Source organism: Eumetopias jubatus, unplaced genomic scaffold (assembly GCF_037043125.1).
Source record: "Eumetopias jubatus isolate StellerSeaLion01/CBP00866 unplaced genomic scaffold, mEumJub1_p1.0 scaffold_13, whole genome shotgun sequence".
Classification (NCBI taxonomy): domain Eukaryota; kingdom Metazoa; phylum Chordata; class Mammalia; order Carnivora; family Otariidae; genus Eumetopias; species Eumetopias jubatus.
In genome coordinates this window covers 97,544,694-97,564,222 of record NW_028274819.1, presented here as the reverse complement: position 1 = coordinate 97,564,222, position 19,529 = coordinate 97,544,694, and the positions used below count along the sequence as shown (strand labels likewise).

General features: G+C 52.6%; 1 protein-coding gene across 2 annotated transcripts in view; it reads left to right on the top strand.

The window, feature by feature from the left end:
* The first annotated feature begins 2,090 nt into the window (after positions 1-2,090).
* The window catches only part of POU2F3 (POU class 2 homeobox 3), a 72,736-nt gene continuing 55,297 nt past the window's right edge, over positions 2,091-19,529 (top strand). For both annotated transcript variants that reach the window (XM_088017636.1, XM_028125982.2), the window contains exons 1-2: positions 2,091-2,118; positions 8,562-8,630. In XM_088017636.1, the coding sequence (XP_087873762.1) occupies positions 2,091-2,118; positions 8,562-8,630 (97 nt within the window). The remainder of the gene's footprint in view (positions 2,119-8,561; positions 8,631-19,529) is intronic.

Below are 19,529 nucleotides of genomic sequence, written 5' to 3'. Positions count from 1 at the left end.
GAAATACAGTTGTAGATAAGAAAGGTACCTCAGGGAAGGAGCCAGACCTGGAGTGGAGGAAGGAAGGGAAGGAGGGAGAAGGGGGTGGGAGGAAGGGACAGGGTAGAGGTGTCCTGAGAGGTATCCCTGGGTTCCGGGGGCCTCCAAGAAGACTTTACTGATCACTTCCTCCCCCAGCCAAAGAATCAGGAAGAAAGTCCTCTTCCCTCTTGCCAAGAGTGGGAAGAAGAGTTGATGTGACTGGCGGAGGGTGGTTCGTATGAACCCGAACAGGGACTTACTGGGCACTTCCTACTCCTCCACGGCCTCTGTGGCACCCACTGAGCCCTCCCCCAAAGCCTGGGTGTCCCGGCACTGAGGACAGGCAGCCAATTAGTTAACGACCGGGAGGCAGGGTAAGAAAAGTCCCATGGAAGCCACCACAAGGGCTACCAAGCACACTGAAGCGTTATGCTAATCTAGTAAAAGATCAGATCATTTCCAACGCCAGAAAGGAGGTGGCGTTTGAACTGTGCAGAGGGAGTAACGTGCAGTGTTTCAGAACAGGAGCCTTGGTACTTCCTGGCTGTGCAACACCGGGCAAGTTCCACTCTCTAAGCCTCATTTTACCCACCTGTTAAGTGGGAATAATAGGAGTCCCATTTATGAGTTGTTATGAGGACTAGACAAGATCGGAAGCCTTTAAAGTGTTGGTTAGCACAGTGCCTGGCACAGAGCGAGAGCTCAATAAATGCTGGATATTATAATAGGGATCATTGGGGGTGGGGGGTGGGTAATGTGTCAGATGGAAAGAACACCCGTAAACACGGCAGAGAGGCAGAAAAGCTCAGGACCTGTTCTGTGAGCCGGAAAGAGTCCTTGAGACTAAGATGAAGGTAGGAACACCTGTCTGGAAGGAGGGGGCAAGGTCCTGTGCTCGTGTCAGCCCAAGGCTCTCTGGGCTTACAGACAGGTAAGCCCTTGGCCTTGGCACCACTTCCTGGGACCTAAAGAATGGAGGAGAAGAGTGGGGGGAGCTTAGATGATGAGTCTATGATGGATGCTACTAAGAGCACTGGAGTGGGAGTCCAGAGACCTGATTGAGTCGGGCTCCATCGCTAGGAAATGGTATGCCTTTGGCGAGTCCCTTCCCACCTGTGTAGATGAGGCAGGTGGCTGTCCCCACAATCCCTGACCTTGGTAAATAATTTTCACATCATCTTCTCATAGAAACTCAGAGCTACCTGGGACCTGGAAGACAGGCAGGGGACAATGTCATCACCGGAAAACGGGATAATAAGCTGGGCCCCATCTAGCTCCCAGGATGTTGTGAGCACGTTGGGGGGGAGCGGGGGGCTAGGTGAGTTTGGCCACCTGCTAAACTGCATATAGATAGATGCCAGTCGTGATGAGCACCCGCCCGTTTTACAGATGAGTAAACTGAGTGCAGGAAGGTGAAAAGCCTTGGCTCTTGTCACCCAGCTGGTAAGTGGTGGAGAGAGAGGACTCCAAAGCCAGATTTTTTTCCAGAACACCCCCACGGCTTTTCTAAACGCTCTAGACTCCTTGCAGCGCTTACCCTTTGAGAGTCTGTCCAGGCAGCAGCTCAGGCCCTGGCTGGAGAATCCATCAGGGGTTCCTAAAAAGGGCGAGCTGGACCAGGAGTCTGGGTGGCTGTGGGCGCCCTAGGGAGAGGCTGCCCGGCCAGGTTAGAGCGGACAGGTGTTCCGCAGGGTGGGGACCCGCCCCGGCAGCAGCAGCCCCTGTCCCCCTCCCCAGGTCCCCAGCTCCCCGTATGCAAATCGGTGGTTTGCATGGGCCCGGGGCCAGGTGCGGGGGCCCTGCCAGGGGGGCGTGGCCGGCGGCCCCCGCCCCGCGCCGCGCCGCGTGCTCACCTGGGGAGTGTGGCAATCCTGGCCGTGCCGAGCGCTGCCCGGGCGGGAGCAGCGGAGCGCGCGACAGCGGCGGCGACGGCCCCGGCAGCGGCGTCCACGGCGGCGGCGGCGGCGGCCGGGGGCGGGAGGAAGGAGACCCTGGCTTCCCAGGGGGCCCGGCTGGGGCAGTCGCGAGGGGCCTGGGGGGGCGCTGGCTTTGGCCCCGCCTGGGGCAGGATGGTGAATCTGGAGCCCATGCACACAGGTGAGGGGCGGAGGGAGTGAGCGCTGACAGGTGTCAGAGAAGGGGCGAAGGGGCGAAGGAGAGGGGCACCGTTCTTGGGGGGGGCGGGTGTCCGCTTCCCCAGCGACCAGGAGAGGGCAGTGTGGGTAGCGGGTCACCCAGAGGCGGGCGGCGTGGGTAGGTGAATGTTGGGGGACCCTGGAAAAGAATGGAGGTGGGGACTACGGGGGTAAGGGGTGGGAGGGCTTCTGAAGCCTCCAATCTGGAGAGTGGCAGATGTGTGGGACTTGGGCATGCTGAGCTGTTGTAGTCTGGCTGAAGTTGTTCTGTTCACTGATCGCAGAAGGGTGGTTCACTCACTCAGCCAGGGGTGTGGACCTGGGAGTGCACAAGTGAGGAAAATACTTGTATCCACATGTTCCGTGTTTTGTGTCTCGGTCCTTTATGTGAAGTGGAGGCAGAGTGGGCATTTGTAAGGTCTGGTGGGGGGGGGCGCTAGGAGAAGCGAGTGGGGCCTGGCAATTACAGAGACACACCTGGGGCAGGTGTGATGTATTGATTAGGGCTTGTGGAAACATGTGTCCCTGTGTATCAAGAGATGAGTCTACTGTCCTCGTGTGTGTGGGGGGGAAGGTGGAGCAGACCCCACGTGTGATGGGGTGCCTACCCACAGGCTCTGTGGATACTGGTGGTACTATAGATGCCTCCATTTCTGTGTCTCAGAGGGTCTGGTGAGAGGTCCGCCCTCTGTTCCATGGATTCAGATACCAAGCCCCCCTTTCTTCAGGGGAAGGAAGCTAGGAGATGCAAATGCTTTTCCAGGAGTCACTTTCCCCTATGTGAATGGTGTGTGGGCATGGCGTGAACCGAGGCCCCTCCACTCACCCTGCTGATCCATCCTTCCACAGATGGGCTGGGGCAGGTGCTGGTGATCCTGAATGGTCGCGTTTGATGTTAGGGTGGGCCTTCCAGAGGTCTGAGGGTTTGAGTGGAGAACAGACTCAAGGTGTAGAAGGCTAAAACTGATTTGGCCATTTCAAAGCAGCAGTTTGCCTCTCATAGAGGGAGGGCGGCACCACATAACTTTTATTTAGGATTTCAGGGCTGTCGATGGGAACTGTGTACCTGCTCTCCTTTCTGGAGGAGTAGGGAGGAAGAGTGAGGAGAGGCAATTTTCCAGACCCACCCCAGGGAACAGAGCAGTCTGGAGGCTTTGGCCCTTCCTGGGTCCCACCAATCCTGAAAACAGGCAGCAGCAGGTGCATGAGGAGACCCAGGGTCCCCAGTTCCCCAAACATGGTCCTGGCAGGGCTGAATGAAAGTCAGGCTCACAGAGAGATCTTGACTCTGCGTGGATCCCCAGGTGCCAGGACATGCCAGAGAGGGCCAGGTGAGGCCAAAGAAAGCATCCAGCTGTGTGTCATCCAATATCTGGAGAAAGTCTGTTTCCAGACCCTGTGGCACCAACATGGAGCTGGGCATTCCTGGGGGCTTGTTCCCCTGCTCTCCCCACTTCACTTCCCATCAAGAAGGCCTAGGCTGGAATGGGAGCAAGACCTCAGAAAGGTGGGCCCTCAGTGGGAAGTTCTTTAGGGACAAGATCAGAGACTTCCTAGGGGTTTTCCACTTCATTGTCTCCTGGAGGCTCCTGGCTCTAGGGGAAGTGGGAGGAGGTGGGACAGCAGGGACCCAGCAGGGAAATGCCTAGGGGCTAAGAAGATCTGGCAGAGAGGAGAGCTTTGAGAGGGCCAAGCCCCCCCACACACACCCTAGCCTCGGAGGAAGCTCCAGGCTGACGCCTCCCTCACCATCTCCTCGTTCCAAATGCAAAAGGGGAGATCGAGCTAAACCCAAGATACGGTTCCCATCTACCTTGGGTGGGTTGCCTGACTCAGTGGTTTACATTTACCTCCTGCCCCTCCCCAGCCCACTTCTTTAGTCTGCCTGTACCACCACCCTGAGAGCGCTCTCAGTCTCAGCCCCTCAGTGGTGTCTGGTTCCCCTTTAGTGGCACCTCAGAGGGATCTCTCAGCTTGGGACTTTCTGTGGATCTCTCTGACTGGGTCTCCATATGAGGGTTCTCCTTGCTGGGTCTTCTCGGGCTTTTCAGTCTGAGGTCATCCTGTGGGGTCTTTCAGTGTGGGCCCTGCAGTGGAGGGTCCCTCTGTGGAGTGTCTCATTACAGGTCCCTCTCTAGGGTCTCTCAGTCCAGGATCCTCTTGGTGGAAATTTGGTCTCTTCTGAGTCTTACCTCCCCCCACCCCACCCCACCCCCCACAGTAATTCTGTGTCTTGCTGTTTCTTCACAAACAGCACTTTCTCTGTGAATTTCCAGTCCTGGGCCCTTGGGAACTCCTCCTCAACTGATTTTACTGGAACAGTTTGGGTGAGGAAAAGAGCACACAAAATAGGGCACAGGCTCGCACCGGGTCCCGCACTCAGGTCCACTAGCTCTGTGGCCCCCGAGTCGGCCCATCTTTCCACTTCGATGACCTGGGTGCAAGCCATGATTCAGGTCGGCCTGGGGTCTGGGCGCTTTGTACTTTATAGAGCATTTCTCTCCAGGAGCATGAACACCTGAGCAGGCATGAGGTCACCAGACACAGGGGCACCCCAGCCAAGGTGTGGGGGGGGCCTCCCTACTTCCCGGGTCACAAACAGGCAAAGGGGTAGACAAGAGTCAGACAGACAGCTGGGGAGGGAAAGAAACAGAGGAAAACAGTGGGAAACTGGCCGGTGGGGAACACCTGGTTGGCCCCAGGGCAGCTCTTTTTCTGTCTTTCTCCTCACAGTTGCCTATCAAGGTTGGGATCAAGTCTCACAGACTGATACCAGTTACAGCTCAGGAACACCATTTGGGTTGGAAGGTCTTATTGTGAGAGGAAGTGGCTTCATCTTAAAGAAGTGACAGAAGTCTATTCCAGGAGACAGTTGGACTCATGACTAGCTCAGAAGTAGGACTGGTGGGCCCCTTGGTTTCCTACTGGTAGAAGTGCCCCCATTGGTGAGCATATGAGGAAGAAGTCAGGAGGGAGTTCCAGTCCCTTCAGAGAGATAGAGATGGACAGTAGGAGAGAGAAGGGTAGGCTCTCTGCTTCTCCCCGCCCCCGGCCCCGGCATAGCCTGGACCTGGGGGTTCAGCACACTGCGGACACTCAGCCTGCAGCCTGGGGGAGACGCTTCCTCTCGGACTTTTGTCCTTCAGGCTCACACACACATCCTGTACACAGATGTACGAAGAGGGGCTGCTCCTGGGTCATGCCAAGGCACAGGGAGGGCAAGGTCAGCAGGTCTTGCCCCAGCTTCAGAGTGTGATGGTGCCAGTGAGGCAGATGAGGGTCTGTGTCTGGTACCTGGGATCTTACACAGAGCTGCTAGGCCTCCCCAGGGAAGGGAGTGATGGCAAGGAGCCTACTCAGTCGCCTGCCTGCCGAGATAAGAGCCGAGAAGACTAGCCCCACCCCACACCTCCCTCACTCACCCCTGGCAAGTGCTGTCGGACAGGCAAAAGGCTATGGCATCTTGGGGAGTTTCGGTGTTGGCCCATTTTTAGGCTGAGACCCAAGAGTTCGTCCCACCCATCAGCCTCAGCCTCCTACCCACAAGAACTGGTTCTCAGTGTCTTAGCATCCTGTGGGACTCATGAAGAGCTTCTATAGATCATCCCAGCCTGCCCCGCCATTCAGGCTCCAATCCCTGTCCAATCCCAAGGAGTCACCATGTCGATCCCATAATGGGTACATCAAAGGAGAAGCTGTCCTGCAGAGTATGGGCCTTTGCCTCCTTCAAAAGTCATTTTTAGACATGATTAGGAGTACCTTTTAAGCTAATTCAAAGGCTGAGTGAGGGATGGCTTTTGGCTATATTTAAAGGCAATGCAGGGAAAGGGTGTCAGAAGGGAGTCTGGGTTACAGGCATGAAATTGTGGTTTAGCTAAACAGTTACCCTTCTTAAATGTCAGGAATTTGAAATAACTTGATTTGAGAATCTGGTCATCATCCCAGCCTTACCGCTCTTAAACCCATACTGTCCCCATGAGCTCTTCCCTCATGAAGTCAGAATTTGGAGAATGCCTATGGCTTCCCAGGTAAAAGACAAATTATGATAGCGCTGAGACAGAAAACCAAAGCTATTTCTTGTTATGGCAGAAGGGAATTAACAGAGAAGCCTAAGTATCTGTTTAGTTCATTCTTCTATTGAGAGCTTACTTTGCACCAGGAAATGAGCCAGGCGGTTTTCATTCAGTATTCTGTTTGCTCCTTAAAAGAACTCAGGAAGTATCATTATTCCCAATTTTTAATTTATTTTTAAAAAATATTTTATTTATTTATTTGACAGAAAAAGCGAGCACAAGCAGGGGAAGCAGCAGACAGAGGGAGAGAGAGAAGCAGGCTCCCCACTGAGCAGGGAGCGACCCCGGGATCATGACCTGAGCCAAAGGCAGATGCTTAACCGACTGAGCCACCCAGGAGCCCCTCATTATTCCCAATTTTTAGATGAGAAAACTGAGGTTCAAATATGTGGCCAGGGTCCCCTGATAGTTAGCCATGGCATTGGGATTAAATCGAGGTCTGTTGGCCACCAAAACCAATGCTCTGAGGCCACTCTAGATGCTACTGAGGCCGTTTAGAAAACTGAGGGGCCAGTCTCTGCCTTTTTCCTCAGCACCGTTGAAGAATCCCTATGGGGGAAGCGGGAGCTGAGCAAATCTGTGTTAGGCCGTGCCCAGCTCCAGGGGTCGTACAGAGCAAAGCCCATTTCTCCATAGGAGCAAAAGGTAAGCAACAGCTGAAGCCCTTTGCAGATGTGTCCAGGTGACCCACACTAGTTCTGCATATTCACACATGACTGACTATACAGAAAGTTTCAAACTACAGCAGGAAGGACTTAGGTTAGGCTCAAGAAATGTCTTCCTAAATGTAGCACAGTGGGACAGGTGGTGAGGTGTGGTTGCAAGGTCTCCCCTAGTGGTCTGTGACTGTGCGGGACATGGAGCTCCAAGTATTTACCTGGGAGTCATCACTTGGGTGGGTATCAGAAATATTCCTCAAAACACAGTGGCTCCCATAGTCGCTTATTCCATCCTCTGCTTCTGGGGTGTTCTAAGAGCTGGAGAGCCTCTGAACCTCCGTCTCTGTCTTGCTTGACATGGCAGTCACCTCTCCCGCACTGCAGTCACTACACCCCCAGGGGCCATAATTTAAATCTCTGCCAGAGCCACACACATCATTGCCCTAAAAAAAAAAAAAAAAAAAAAAAGTAGGTTTCTCCCCGCTTTTCCCGCTTTTCCCGGGGCGGAGGTCCACCCTTTTCCCTCATCCTGATCATCTCCAGACCTCAGGCGTCCTGACTGCCAACTGCCTGATTACCTGATGCAAATTAAGACTGCATGCTTAACTGGGATTGGCTGGGGAGCCGGGTATGCAAATTGCCTCACCAAGACTTTATCTGGTTTGAAAGAGTTAAAGTGCTGCCCCAGAGAAGAGGATGGGGGTGGTGGTTGGGGGGGTCAAGGCGATTTGAATAAAATATTCTTCTGTCTTTAACGGCTTCAGTATTTGGGTGGTTTAATAAGGAGAGGAGCTGAGAGAGTGAGTTAGTTCAAAGTTGCCTCTTTGCTTCTCTCTGCTGATCCTGGAGGAGACTTAGGGACCTCTTAGGTTGTGGCAGCTGTCTGTTAGGGGTAAATGTTTAATTTATTGAAATGAAGCAGGGCAGCGAGGCCGGACCAGCAGCACTAGGGGGCTGAGACCGGGCCTGGTGTAGGTATTCTCTCTCTGCAGGGCACTGACCCGCCCACCATCCCTTTCTCCCTGAGCACGTTGAAGGAGTAGGAAAGAAGGTAAGGATCCCCAGAGGAGAAAGATCTCCGGAGGGCCACACAGGAGCTAGGATTTGATCCCCAGACAGTGGACTGACCACTGAGAACCAGACAGAGAACAAGGGCAGGAATTGGGCAAGAAAGGTGAGAAGGACAAGCCTGGGTTCAAGGGTACTCTTACCTCCCAGGGTAGGGTTATTACGGGGGCGGGGGAGGGGAGAAGGATATTTCTTATGCTAACTTAAAAAATAATAATAAATCCTCCAAATCCCAAAGGCAATGAGGATTGAAAATGGGAAGCATTCTCCCGCACCTCGCCGTACCCCTCCCCTTGTTAAATTTTTACCAACTGAGCCTGGTGATTGAAGGAAGTGACAATGAATGATGCAAAAGGTGAGAGATCCCACAGTAGCGGCAGAGAAGGGGAAAAGAAAGGCTAGGGGAAGGAGGCAAGCCGGGGAGGAGGAGATTTGTGCCCTGAGCTTATGAATATTCTAATGGTTGTATGTTCGGGAATCAGGAATTTGAAAGTCTGATGGTTGTTGTAATTACACATTCATCTTTGCTGTTTAGTTAAAGCCACATATGTCATAGCAAGAAAAATTGTGACCTGTTATTAAAATCAGTTGTGTTTTCCCTGCAGATATCAAGATGAGTGGGGATGTGGCAGATTCCACGGATGCTCGCAGTGCCCTCAGCCAGGTGGAGACAGGTAAGGGTCTTCTCTTCTGGGGAATGAAACAAGAAAGCACGGGTGGGAGCGAGTTGTTGCAAATCAGCATGGAACAATGCGGTATCTTGTCTTGCTCAGTCTTTCAGCCAATCAAACCCCAAAGCTGGGTTTTAGGCAATGAAGGAATTCCCTTAGAGACATAGGATGTGACCCTGGAGGCTTTGAACAGTAGATCTTGGTCTAGAGGGGGACAAAAATCCCTGGAACTAGGCTAGGAAAGGGCCAGATCCTGAAAAACAAAATGGAAACAGGAAAGTTAGGGAGATCAACTTCTTGATGTGCCATTCCAACACCCGTGGAAGCAGCAGGCTGTGGTCCTAGCCGCTCTGACTGATGGAAAGCACTGTGTGTCTTCAGTAGATGGGGACCAAGGCCTTTTAACCCCAGATTTCTCAACAGGCCTACACAAGGAACCAGCCAAAGAGGCCCGTGCGCAAGTCTTCCTCTTCCAAATTACATGCATGTGGGTGGTAAATAGACCCAGAAAGAAAGGCTCGGTGCCTGGAAGATGACTTTGCTTTGTAAAGAAGAGAAAGAGGGCAGGAAAGAATTGAGAAGAAAGTTTCATAGCTCTCTGCTTTTAACTCCGTAGTCCAAGCTTTGCTTTGAAAGCTCCATATAATTAAAAAGAACTTAAAGAAACATGAGTATAAATTGTAACACCACCAAATAACTTTAATAGCCTTCCAACAAGACCTCAATTAGTCTTTCATCTGGATCATTAGAGATGTAGAAATTAGAAGTGGAAGAGAATCAATGTCCCCCAGAGCTAAACTCTTTTCCCAAGTCTTTCAGGTGCAGTCTAATCCCATTCTTGAGGCCTGGGTCAGGGGCAAGATAATTGGGGGTCCTGTGGAGGGCATCTTCAGGATACACTTACCATAAACTTTTCTGCCCCCCAATTTAATATTAAAACAACCCTATTGCACAGGTAGCAATACATGTTAGAGCCGTAGGTTCTGTGTTTTTCTTTGTGAGTAGGGAGAGCTGAGCTGGGAGACTCCGGGCCAGTTGCACTCATTTTTCAATTGACTTAATTGCTGAGTGTGTTTTACTGAGGGTCTGTGGAGGGGGGGGCACTTGTTCTCCCCAGTTGAGAAGAAAATTTCCTCCAACCCGAAGAACCGGAGCAAGGTTTTAAAATCAGTTCAGCTGGGGGTGCCTGGGGGGCTCAGTCGGTGAGGCATCCGACCCTTGATTTCGGCTCAGGTCTTGATCTCAGGGTTGTGGGATTGAGCCCTGCGTTGGGCCCAGCACTCAGTGTGGAGTCTGCTTGGGATACTCTCTCTCCCTCTGCCTCTGCCCCTCCCCCTGCTCACTCGCTCTCTCTCTCCATCTCAAAATAAATAAATAAAATTGTTAAAAAAAGAAAAGAAAATCAGCTCAGCTGGAGAGGGATAGGCAGTCTCGGCTCTGACACTCTTCCCTAGAGAAGACTCAGACTCCAGAATCCACTCTCAGGAGAAGCTGGATTGCCCCTTCCTGGTAGCAGGCTGGCTGGAGCCAGTTCTGTCCACCTGGGCCAGGTCTATTACCTCAGGTGTGTGGGGACACAGCTAGGAGAGTGCCTATGTGGGAAGAAGACCACACTTAGCAGGCTGGCTGGCACGGGCGTCCTGTGACTAGTTAAGCGACCGAGTCAGGGTAACCGTGTTGGGAGTGGGAAGGAGCTACATGGAACCCTAGAAGGTGAGCCAGGAGAGAGAGCGAGTTCAGATCCTGGGTGGGGGTTAGGAAGATGAAGGTGTTAAGAGATGATCTGCTCATGTTCTGGCCTCCTATCTGGAACTCTGGGAGCTATGTATAGACTAAGTTGAAGGAGAAAGAATCCAGACATAAACTAGCACTTTGGGAATGAGTGCCATCCCAGAGCTACTCCCAGTTCCGTATGTGACCTTATCCCAGCCACTTTGCCTCCTTAGGAGGCAGGAACAGATGATCTTCGAAGGGTATGGATTTAAAATCGCAGCTTAGCTGCTCACCAGTTGTACAATCTGCTAAGTTAGTTTAGCCTTTTCTCTTCTGTAGAGGGGGCTTAATTAATGTAGCTGAGATGACGTTTAGAGCCCTTAGCACACTGCCTGACACGATGCAGCTGTGAACATCATCCCGTCTAATGACATCTTCAAGATCCTGTGATTCTGTAGTTTACAGGAGCATCGCTGCTAAGCACTTGGGGGCCCTAGGTAGCTGGGATGATGCCCTTCTCCTGTTCACTGCGGCCAAGTGGGTCAGCCCCAGAGGCTGGTTTTTCTCGTTTCCCATTCAAGAAAGGATTCTGTGTGGGTCTTCCTCAACTCCAAGGAGACCAAGAAGTCCATGCTCTGTGCTGTCTGGAACTTCTCCACCCCTAGATTGTTCACTTCTAGGGACTCAGCGCCGTGGCTGGTAGCATCCATACTTAGGTGATCATCAAATTACTGTATGTTTTTAAGGGCAAGAAAAAAGAGGTAGCTAATTAAAGTAACCAAACTTCCTGGAAAGTCATTCTGACTCATTTTTTTTTTTTTTTACAGAGAAAAGCTTATTATGAGTCACAATGGTTACCAACTTGGTTAAATGGCTTCCTTTGGATTTTTAAAAGGCAGATCCCCCTTCCCAGCAGTGCGTGAATTAGGGGGTGGTTTGTCTCTGAGTTTTAAAGGAACTACAAACAAAAGGTGACCTAGAAACCCCCAGCTCCCTAAGAGCACCTTCTGTGTTGTGTGAAATCCCCAAGGGGCACAAGGGCTGGGAGCTGGGAAAGGGAAGTCATTTCCCCATCCACACAGGCTAGGACTGCGAAGGAGGGCGTTCTCAGGTCCAGACACAGATCTCCTGGCTGGCAGAGACCTGGCAGGCAGCTCATTCATTCTTCCCTTTCCTCCTGCTTATAAGGAGCTGAGGCATGGACAGAGGATGAACTAACTGCCCAAGGCCTCCGAGTGTCTTTGTGGCAGCACTAGAGTCCAGAAAAACTCCTGATCCCCTGTTCAGTCCCCCTTCCCAACACCCTTACCCCCTCCCCCCCCACCCAGAGGACTGGAGCCAAGTTTCTAGATTTCTGAATCATCAGCTTTTCTATCCTTTCTTTTATGTCCCTGTTATTTTTCCTTCATTCTTGAGACTGACAACATTTTCTTTCCCTGTTCTCAACTGAGTGGTTGATAAGAATATGCAGGCTTACCCACATTTCGAAAGCCCCCGCATCTGTAACTAACAAACCCCAAGCACTCACACAGCTAACCCTGTGACTTTTGACCACACGGGTCACAGACTAGCCTCAAACAGAGCAGAGGACAGACACGCTGGGCATGGGATAAGGGAGAGAAAGTCCAGCCACGTTCACGCAGCCTCTTCCCCGTACCTGGGCACATGGATGTGTGCCTAGGATTTCACGTGCATCATCTCATTTCATTCTTACGATCCCTGTTTTTATCAAGGAGGAAACTGTGGCAAAAGAATGAGAAACTGACTTGCCCAGGGTTGTACAGCTTTGAACCAGGAATCAAACTTGGGCCTGACTCCTCTGGATTCTTATCTTGGCTCTGCCATTACATCTCTGCCCAGATTACTAGGCAAGTGCTTCCACACCGGGACCTTTGGATTTGAGCTGGATAATCTCTGGGAGCTGAATCTTGAAAACAGCGTACACGTTCTGCTTTTCCAAATTCTCTGCCATCACTTTCCACGTCGTGCATTTGTGTAAAGGCTTCCCCAGAGCTAAGCCCTCCCTCTCTACCGCATCTCCCTCAGCCCCTCCCTAGTCCCTTTTTTCCAGTTGCCTTCTCCGTGTCCCCTTGGACACCGACAGCCTCCTTGCTCCATTTACCTCTGATCCTCCTCTCCAACACTAGCTGGTAGTCCCGTAACCAACATCCAAGGAGCACGCTAGGGTAGACCCTGGGCTCAAAAAATGAAGAAACAGTCCATGTCCTCAAGAGGCTTTCCCTTCTATCACAGGAATTCATGGCGGAAGGGATGACAGTGCCACTTGTGTCTAAAAGAGCACATTCAAACACCCAATGCATTTGGCCTTTCCAACAGTTCTGTGTGGGTAGATGGTATCATCCCACTTTGAAGATGAGGGATTTGAGGCTGATTTTCCCAAGATCCCACACCTAGCAAATGATAGAGTTAAACCTGCGTCTTTCTAGTGACTTTCTGCCCAAAGATGGTGGTGGGAAAACTGGGAACCAACACAGGAGCCAGTGATAGAGGACACAGGAGACTGGTAGCACCAGGAGAGGTCCCAAGATTAGGGAGGGGGCACCGGCCAACAGGGCTGGAGGGAAACCGAACCCCTGGAAGGTGGGTTGATTTAGTCCAAGAGGCGGAAGCCTTATCTGGGGCCAAAACATGCTTCCTGGGGAAAAGCAGGAACTCTGGTGAAATGGGGAGGGTGAGAATCTAACCTCAGAGGGAATTTTCTCCTTCTGGCTCCATCCTGAGCCAGCCTCAGTAAGGCACCAGTCTCCCCCCGCCCCCAACCCTTTGACGGGACACTGGGGTGACATTGCAAACCGAGATGATAGTAGAGCAAATTCCTTGGCACCCTTGTCCTGCTCAGAGATATGGGAAGGAAGAATTCTGTGAGGAGAGCCAGGGGAGGACAGGGAGCTAGAGATGAGGGAGGGGCTGAGCTTTGTCGGTTGTCCATTCCTGCAGCTCCTCTCCACCCTCAGTTGTCCCGTCAGTGGGGCAGAATGGCTAACACCTGCCCCACCCTCCAGAAGGACCGCCAAGGCATCTTAGCTGTCTGGGGACCCTTTGGCCCTTCACCTGAGAACTTCCAACATGGGTTTAGGAAGGAATGGGCATGACCATGTAGGGAGTACAGATAGGCTAGTGCCTCTCATAAGGTCCCACAGGAAGAATGAGTAACTGACCCAAGACTAGAAAGTCCTTCTCAACCAATTCATTCCTCACCATCTCCACCCTACTGAGTCCTCAGGAAGAAAAGCCAAGGGTAAAGAAACTATGTTTCATCACGGCCAAGAAGTGAGGTTCTAGGCAGAAACAGGCAGAAGTCTTTTAGAGATGTGTACGGCTTTCAGTCCAAATATTTATGGAATAAAACTATTCTTTCCAAGACAGAGAGGACAGCAGAAATCTAGGAAGTACTTGGCGGGGGGGGGGTGGGGGGAGGTGAAGAAGAGTCTCCTATTCCTAGCCCTTTCTAAATGAGGTACGCGTGCACACACACCCGCCCCTTTCATGATTAAATGACAGAGTGGGTATGAATGTGCTTCGCAAAGGGTGCCCCACTGTACAAATACAGCCCATCGTTAGGTCGATAATTATCAGAAACACTCAGGAGACAAGACAACGCTCTGTCACTGAGCCACGTGGGACATGTCTACCTGTGCCCTAGACTTGAATTTCCTCATTGTAATAGGGGGAGGAGGGTGCTGGAAGGGGATGGACTAGTGGTCTCGAGGATTTGCCCTTGCTGACCCTGGTCCTGCACTCCCTCTCTACCTGCTCTGCCCCTCACCTCTCTTGAAGAGGAAAACGAAGCCACAGCCCTTCCAAGTGTCCGGGGAGGGGGGCGGGGACTGATATGAATTCTTGATGGTGTAAGGACTCTGAGGTTGTAGGGATTCTTGTCTATGCTTCTCTCTTCCTTGGGAGCCATTTCAAAACGATCTCTGGAAAATGAAGGAATCTCCTGGTCTTAGAGATATTTTCCTTAAGAAAAGCTAACCCCACAATTTCTCTTGGCCCCCTCTTCTTGTAGGATACAATCTTCAGTGCCTAGAAGTCGTTCTCATCTCTTGCCTGAGACCCCCAGCATAAGCCTGTTGCCTCTTGTTAGAGCCTTCTAAATCAGAGTGTTTCCAGTTTCTGTGCCAGGGAGATTAGACGGTACTAACTCACTCCCCAGGCTTCATACCATGGCTCTATGTGCCAGAAATCTCGGGAGAGCAGCCTGTGGTGTCTGGAATTGACTGTCTGCCCCTAGCAATCAGAGAACCCTCGCAAACAAAACAGCTTCCACAGCTACTCTCACCTGTACCAGCCTTACCACTCACAGACTGTTGCTCATCCATGATTCCCAAACCCAAGCCCCCAGGGCAAACAAGGCAGCATCGTGCTGCCCAGATGAGCCATGGGTGACTGGGCCAGTCCTGCCTGGCACCGGCCCTTCCAACTTTTGGACGTCTCTTGAAGGAAGTGGCTCCCCACTACCCTTGCCTCCATCTTTGCAGCCCCCAGAAGAACGTGGACCTCCTTTCTCTTCAACCTAAGAGGGGACGATGAGAGGGAGCCCAGTGGGGGGCATCCATGTGCTGTCTTTTACCATCTGTGTGGTTTCATCGGTGGGCATTCCTTAGGGGGCACTGCCTCTCCAACAAGCTGGGGTAAAGGACCAGCTGTTCCGCTTCTGTCTGTCCAGACCAGCATGCGGTCCCACCGCGCAGGACAGCAGGTCATACCCGCCACACGCGTTCGAGCTAGTCCATACCTACCGGCAACAGGGAGAGCCCACTCATCACATGCTGGGGACTCTACTAACATTTCTAGTTCACTCTCTGTGTTTGTATTATCGGGTCTCAGACTTTCACAAACAGTTCGCAGAGCAGCCCTGGCCGTTGGAGCACACATTGAGGGGCCCTGTCTTAGAGTTGTCATTGGTGTCAGAATGTCCCTGTCCTTTGGCATGCTGTGAGCAATGGGTACTTCCGACCTTGGGTATATCTTATGAGCTTCTTCACATTCCTCCCCTCCCACTGTGGGTATAGTGGGTGTAATGCTAGAGAGATCCAGCAGGAGAGGTGGGTCCCAGGCTGTCCTCTGCGGGCAGGGGTGCATGACACCCCCCACCCCCGGCACACACACAGAGTGGGAGACTCAGACCACTGCCGCTTGCTGGGACTCAGCCCTTCATTAAGGCACTCCACATTTATAGCCCACCCCCCCAGGTGTGAGTAAATGCTTTTGGTCTCTTGGGTCCACCCTCTTCCTCAAGAAACAATTAGGGCAAAGAACACCTGGTGTGGAAAAGTGCTGACCAAGTGGAAAAAGAATTTAAAGAGAAAGGAGCTACCAAAGTAGAATGTGTTTTAGGGGCTTGAAGAGCAGCCCAAGTCCAGGCAACTGAAATGCAGTCCCACCTTGCCCCTCGGATCCCCATCACCGCTCCCAGCCCACAGACAGACCCACTTACACACTCGCACTCACAACATCTCCACCTCCAAGCCCTCTGGCCCATGGGGGTGCATCCACTGGCAGTCTTCCCACCTGGCAGAGGCTGCTCTTTCAAAGGCAGCCTGGGGATCCTGGGCAGGGATTTGGGAACCCGGGAAACCCGATGTCAGAGTCTCAGGCCAGCATTTGCTAGTGGGGGCCCCGTGTTGAAACACCTCCCCTGGGAAGGGCTTTGCCTGGAATCACCCATCCTTAGGAAAAGTTGCCCAGAGAGAGAGAAGCAGCTTTGGGAGGGGGCGGGGATCAGAGCTGAATGTCCTTACAAGGGAAGCTGCCTTAGGTCACCCCAGCTAGGGCTGGTCCGCCCTCACTGGAGCCCCGGGGGTTTGGCTGGGCTGGGCGGGCTCAGACAATGAGGCGGTAAGTTTCATTTCCAGGGACTTAAGCCATTGACGTTTCTGTCCCCTCCTGCCTCCTCCGTGGGCTGGTGCTCACTGGGGTGGGGGCACTTCTGGGGTAACAGGAGGGCCCTGGGAGACTCAGGGAAGGCAGGCCTTTGTGCCAAGCCAGGAGCATGGGAAACTGAGCTACAGGCATCTCCCAAAAAGCACCAGTGCAGTTGACTCAAAAAATAATAGGTGTTAATTTGCATGGCATTTTACATACAGGTTCCATGCTGGGCTTTTCATCTCCTACCATGGTGCCATGGAAGCCGCCTAGGTCTCCCTTCTTCTGCCACCTCCTTTGGGGGCCTTTCTGTGTCCTCCAGACTCCAGAACTTCCCCCACCACCACCTAGCCCATCCTTGGATTAACCCTGGCCAGGAAAAAACACAGCGGCTGGCCTTGCTTGGGTAGACAGGGTCCGGTCCAGATTTGCGCCAGGAAAGCATGCAGGTGGGCTGGCAGGTCTGGGCTCCACTGGTCACCTTAGTTAGGGGTGCCCCACCTGTCTGCTGTGGGCCGCAGCGAGGCCGCTGGCAGGGGGCTTGCCCACCCCACTCCCCCACCTGCTCCAGCTGGGAAGAGGAGCAAGCCAGAGAGCCCAGAGAGGTGCCGAAAGGAGAGGAAACCCAGTGGTTGCTATGACGATGGGGTCTTGGCACCTGATTTGCATAGGGCTATGATTTCCATACTGCAGGGTGAATTTCCATATCCCTGCCTCAAAGCCTGTTGGGGAGGGGAGGGGGAGAGGGGAGAGGTCATTTGAAATTCAAATGAGGATGATTAAGGTTTTCTTGAGGAGGGAAGCTCGGACAAAGGGGGTGAAGCCGGCTGGCACTTGTCTGCCCCAGGCTCAAAGTTATCAAAGGGAGGCAGCACTGGGCTGACTCCCTCCCACCCCTGCCTCCACAGGCGGCGGGAGAGGTGACAGAGGTCAGGCTGGGCTGGGTGCTAGTGGCCTTTGCCTCCTGGGAGAACTGGGTACGTCCCCCTCCTGCCCCTGGACTCAGTTTACCCCTCCATGTCCTGAGGATACTTGAGCTCAGAGCAACCGTTGAGTGTGATCTACCTCTGGACTCGAGCCTACCTCCCTCTGGTGACCACAGACTGGGTCATCTCAGTTTTTCTACCCATGAAATTGGAAAAACAATCTGTACTTTCTCGGTTGGCTGAGGAGATGTGAGGACAGACGGATTCTAGCCTCTACCACCCACCTGTGCTCTTAGACAATCGCTTCCCATCCTTGGGCCTGAGCATGTGCATTGGATGATGGGTGTGACCTTGAGGGTCTCTAAAAGTATTTGTAAGACGCTTGGAATGATGTGAATTGCTGCCCCCCTGCCCCCAGCTCACCAAGGTGCAGTCATGAGGAGCATAGACTCTGGAGCCAGAGTCTGTATGTGAATCCCAGCTTCTCTGCTTACTAGTTATGACCTTGGGCTAGTTACTTAATGGTTCCCTGCTCAGTTCCCTAGTCTGTAAAATGGGGATAATAATTGTACCTATCTCATGAGGTTGCTGTAAGGATCGAACGGGTCAATATTTAACTTAAACACACTTACCTCAGTGCCTGCCATAGAGTAATGTTGTTTGCTGGTATTAGTATCAGAAGCATCAAGTGTCCACAGAGTGGGGCAGGGACTCAACAGCCGATCCAGGGAAGCTCGATTAGTAATATAGGCTGTCTCCTGAGTAGACCTGCCTGTGAACTCATTCACTTTGGCCAACATGCTGTTGTAGCTATTTGTATTTGGGAGTGGGAAGCCTGCTTCAGGGAAGGGCCCAGGAGCAGCCCTAGCTAAGTAGTCACCCCACTGAGCACCTGCCTGGCTAGAGGGCTAAAGGGGCCAGTCACCTCCACCCCTGAGGGCTCCTTATGTGGATCCTGACTCAAGCCTGTCTTTACTTCTCAGAAAATAGAGAAATGACCAGAAGAAGGGGAGGGAGCAGGTGGAGAGACCCCCTTCCCCCAGGACCCAGTGTTAAGGCACAGGCCAGGTTTAATGGGATTAGGGGACATTGCTAGTTCTGGAAAATCTAAAGGTCCTTTACTTCCTTCGAGTTTCTACAGCAACCACATGTGAGGCTTCATTTGGAGATGGTGTGGTGTAGTACGGACAGCCTTGCCTGGTGGACGGACGTGGGCTTGAGCTTCTGCTCAGTGATTTGCTAATCAGGAACCTTGGGCAGGTTGATGAACTCCTCTGAGCCTCCTTTCCTCATCTATGAAATGGGGATAATAAGAGCACCTACTCATAGGGTGGTTATAAGGATTAAATGCTGCATGTGTATAAAATGTTTACTACAGAGCTTGGTGCGTAGTAAATGCTCAATAAATGTCAGCTACTAATTATTCCTTATTATTTGAAAACAGTGTTCTGCTGCCAAAATGTTTGAAAATGCTCTGATCTAGTCCTATTCTCCCGTTTTATGGGGGGAGAGACTGGGGTCAGAGAAGGGGAATGACTTTCCCAAGGTCACAGTGGGGATGTGAGAGAGGGTTTCTTTAGGAACACTTTCCCCCCACCCCAGAGGCAGTATCCTCTGTCCTTTGTTTCTGTTTTGTTCTTTCCTTGGATTAAGCCTCTCCTCTCTCTCCCCAGAACCCTTCCGTCAGAGGTGGCCCCTGCAGCCCCCAGAGGGGAGGACCACCTTACTCTACAAGAGGGAAAGCAGAGAGAAGCGTGGTGGGGTTTGGGCTCCGCAGTGGGCTGTGTGACCTATAACAAGCCCCACCCTCTCTGAGCCTCTAGTCACTGGTGAAACAGGAGTCCTGTCATTCCAGCCCTGTAGACCTCACAGGCAGGTGGGGTGGGGACCACATACGAACTGGAGATGGAAATGCACAGCACAGTAGAGAAGCAAACCCAGTGCACTGTGATCAATGTGCATTGGCAAGGGCACCGGCCCTGGAGCCAGAACTTGAGATCCAAGTTCCTTCCCCTTCCCCCTCCGACACCCCCCTCCCCCCCCCCCCCCCCACCGCCCAGTGCTGGTGCCGGGACCCAGCCTCTGTTTCCTTGTCTGTAGAACAAGCTGTGAGGAAGGAATGAAATGAGAGCCTACCTGTGGCAGCTTTTGGACGTGTGAGTTGTTCTGCAAGTGTGAGAGAGCATCTCCTGTCCGAGCTTGCTTTCTACTCGTGGGCCCCTCTGAGCCGCACAAGGTCATGTGTGCGCCCACCGGAGAGCCAGAGCCCAGCCACGTGGCCCTCCCAGGCATCTCCTCCTGCTCTTCTCAGCCAGCTTCACTCTGCGCAGGGAAGAGGGCTAGGGTAGAGCTGCTCCGTCTCCGACTGACCTTG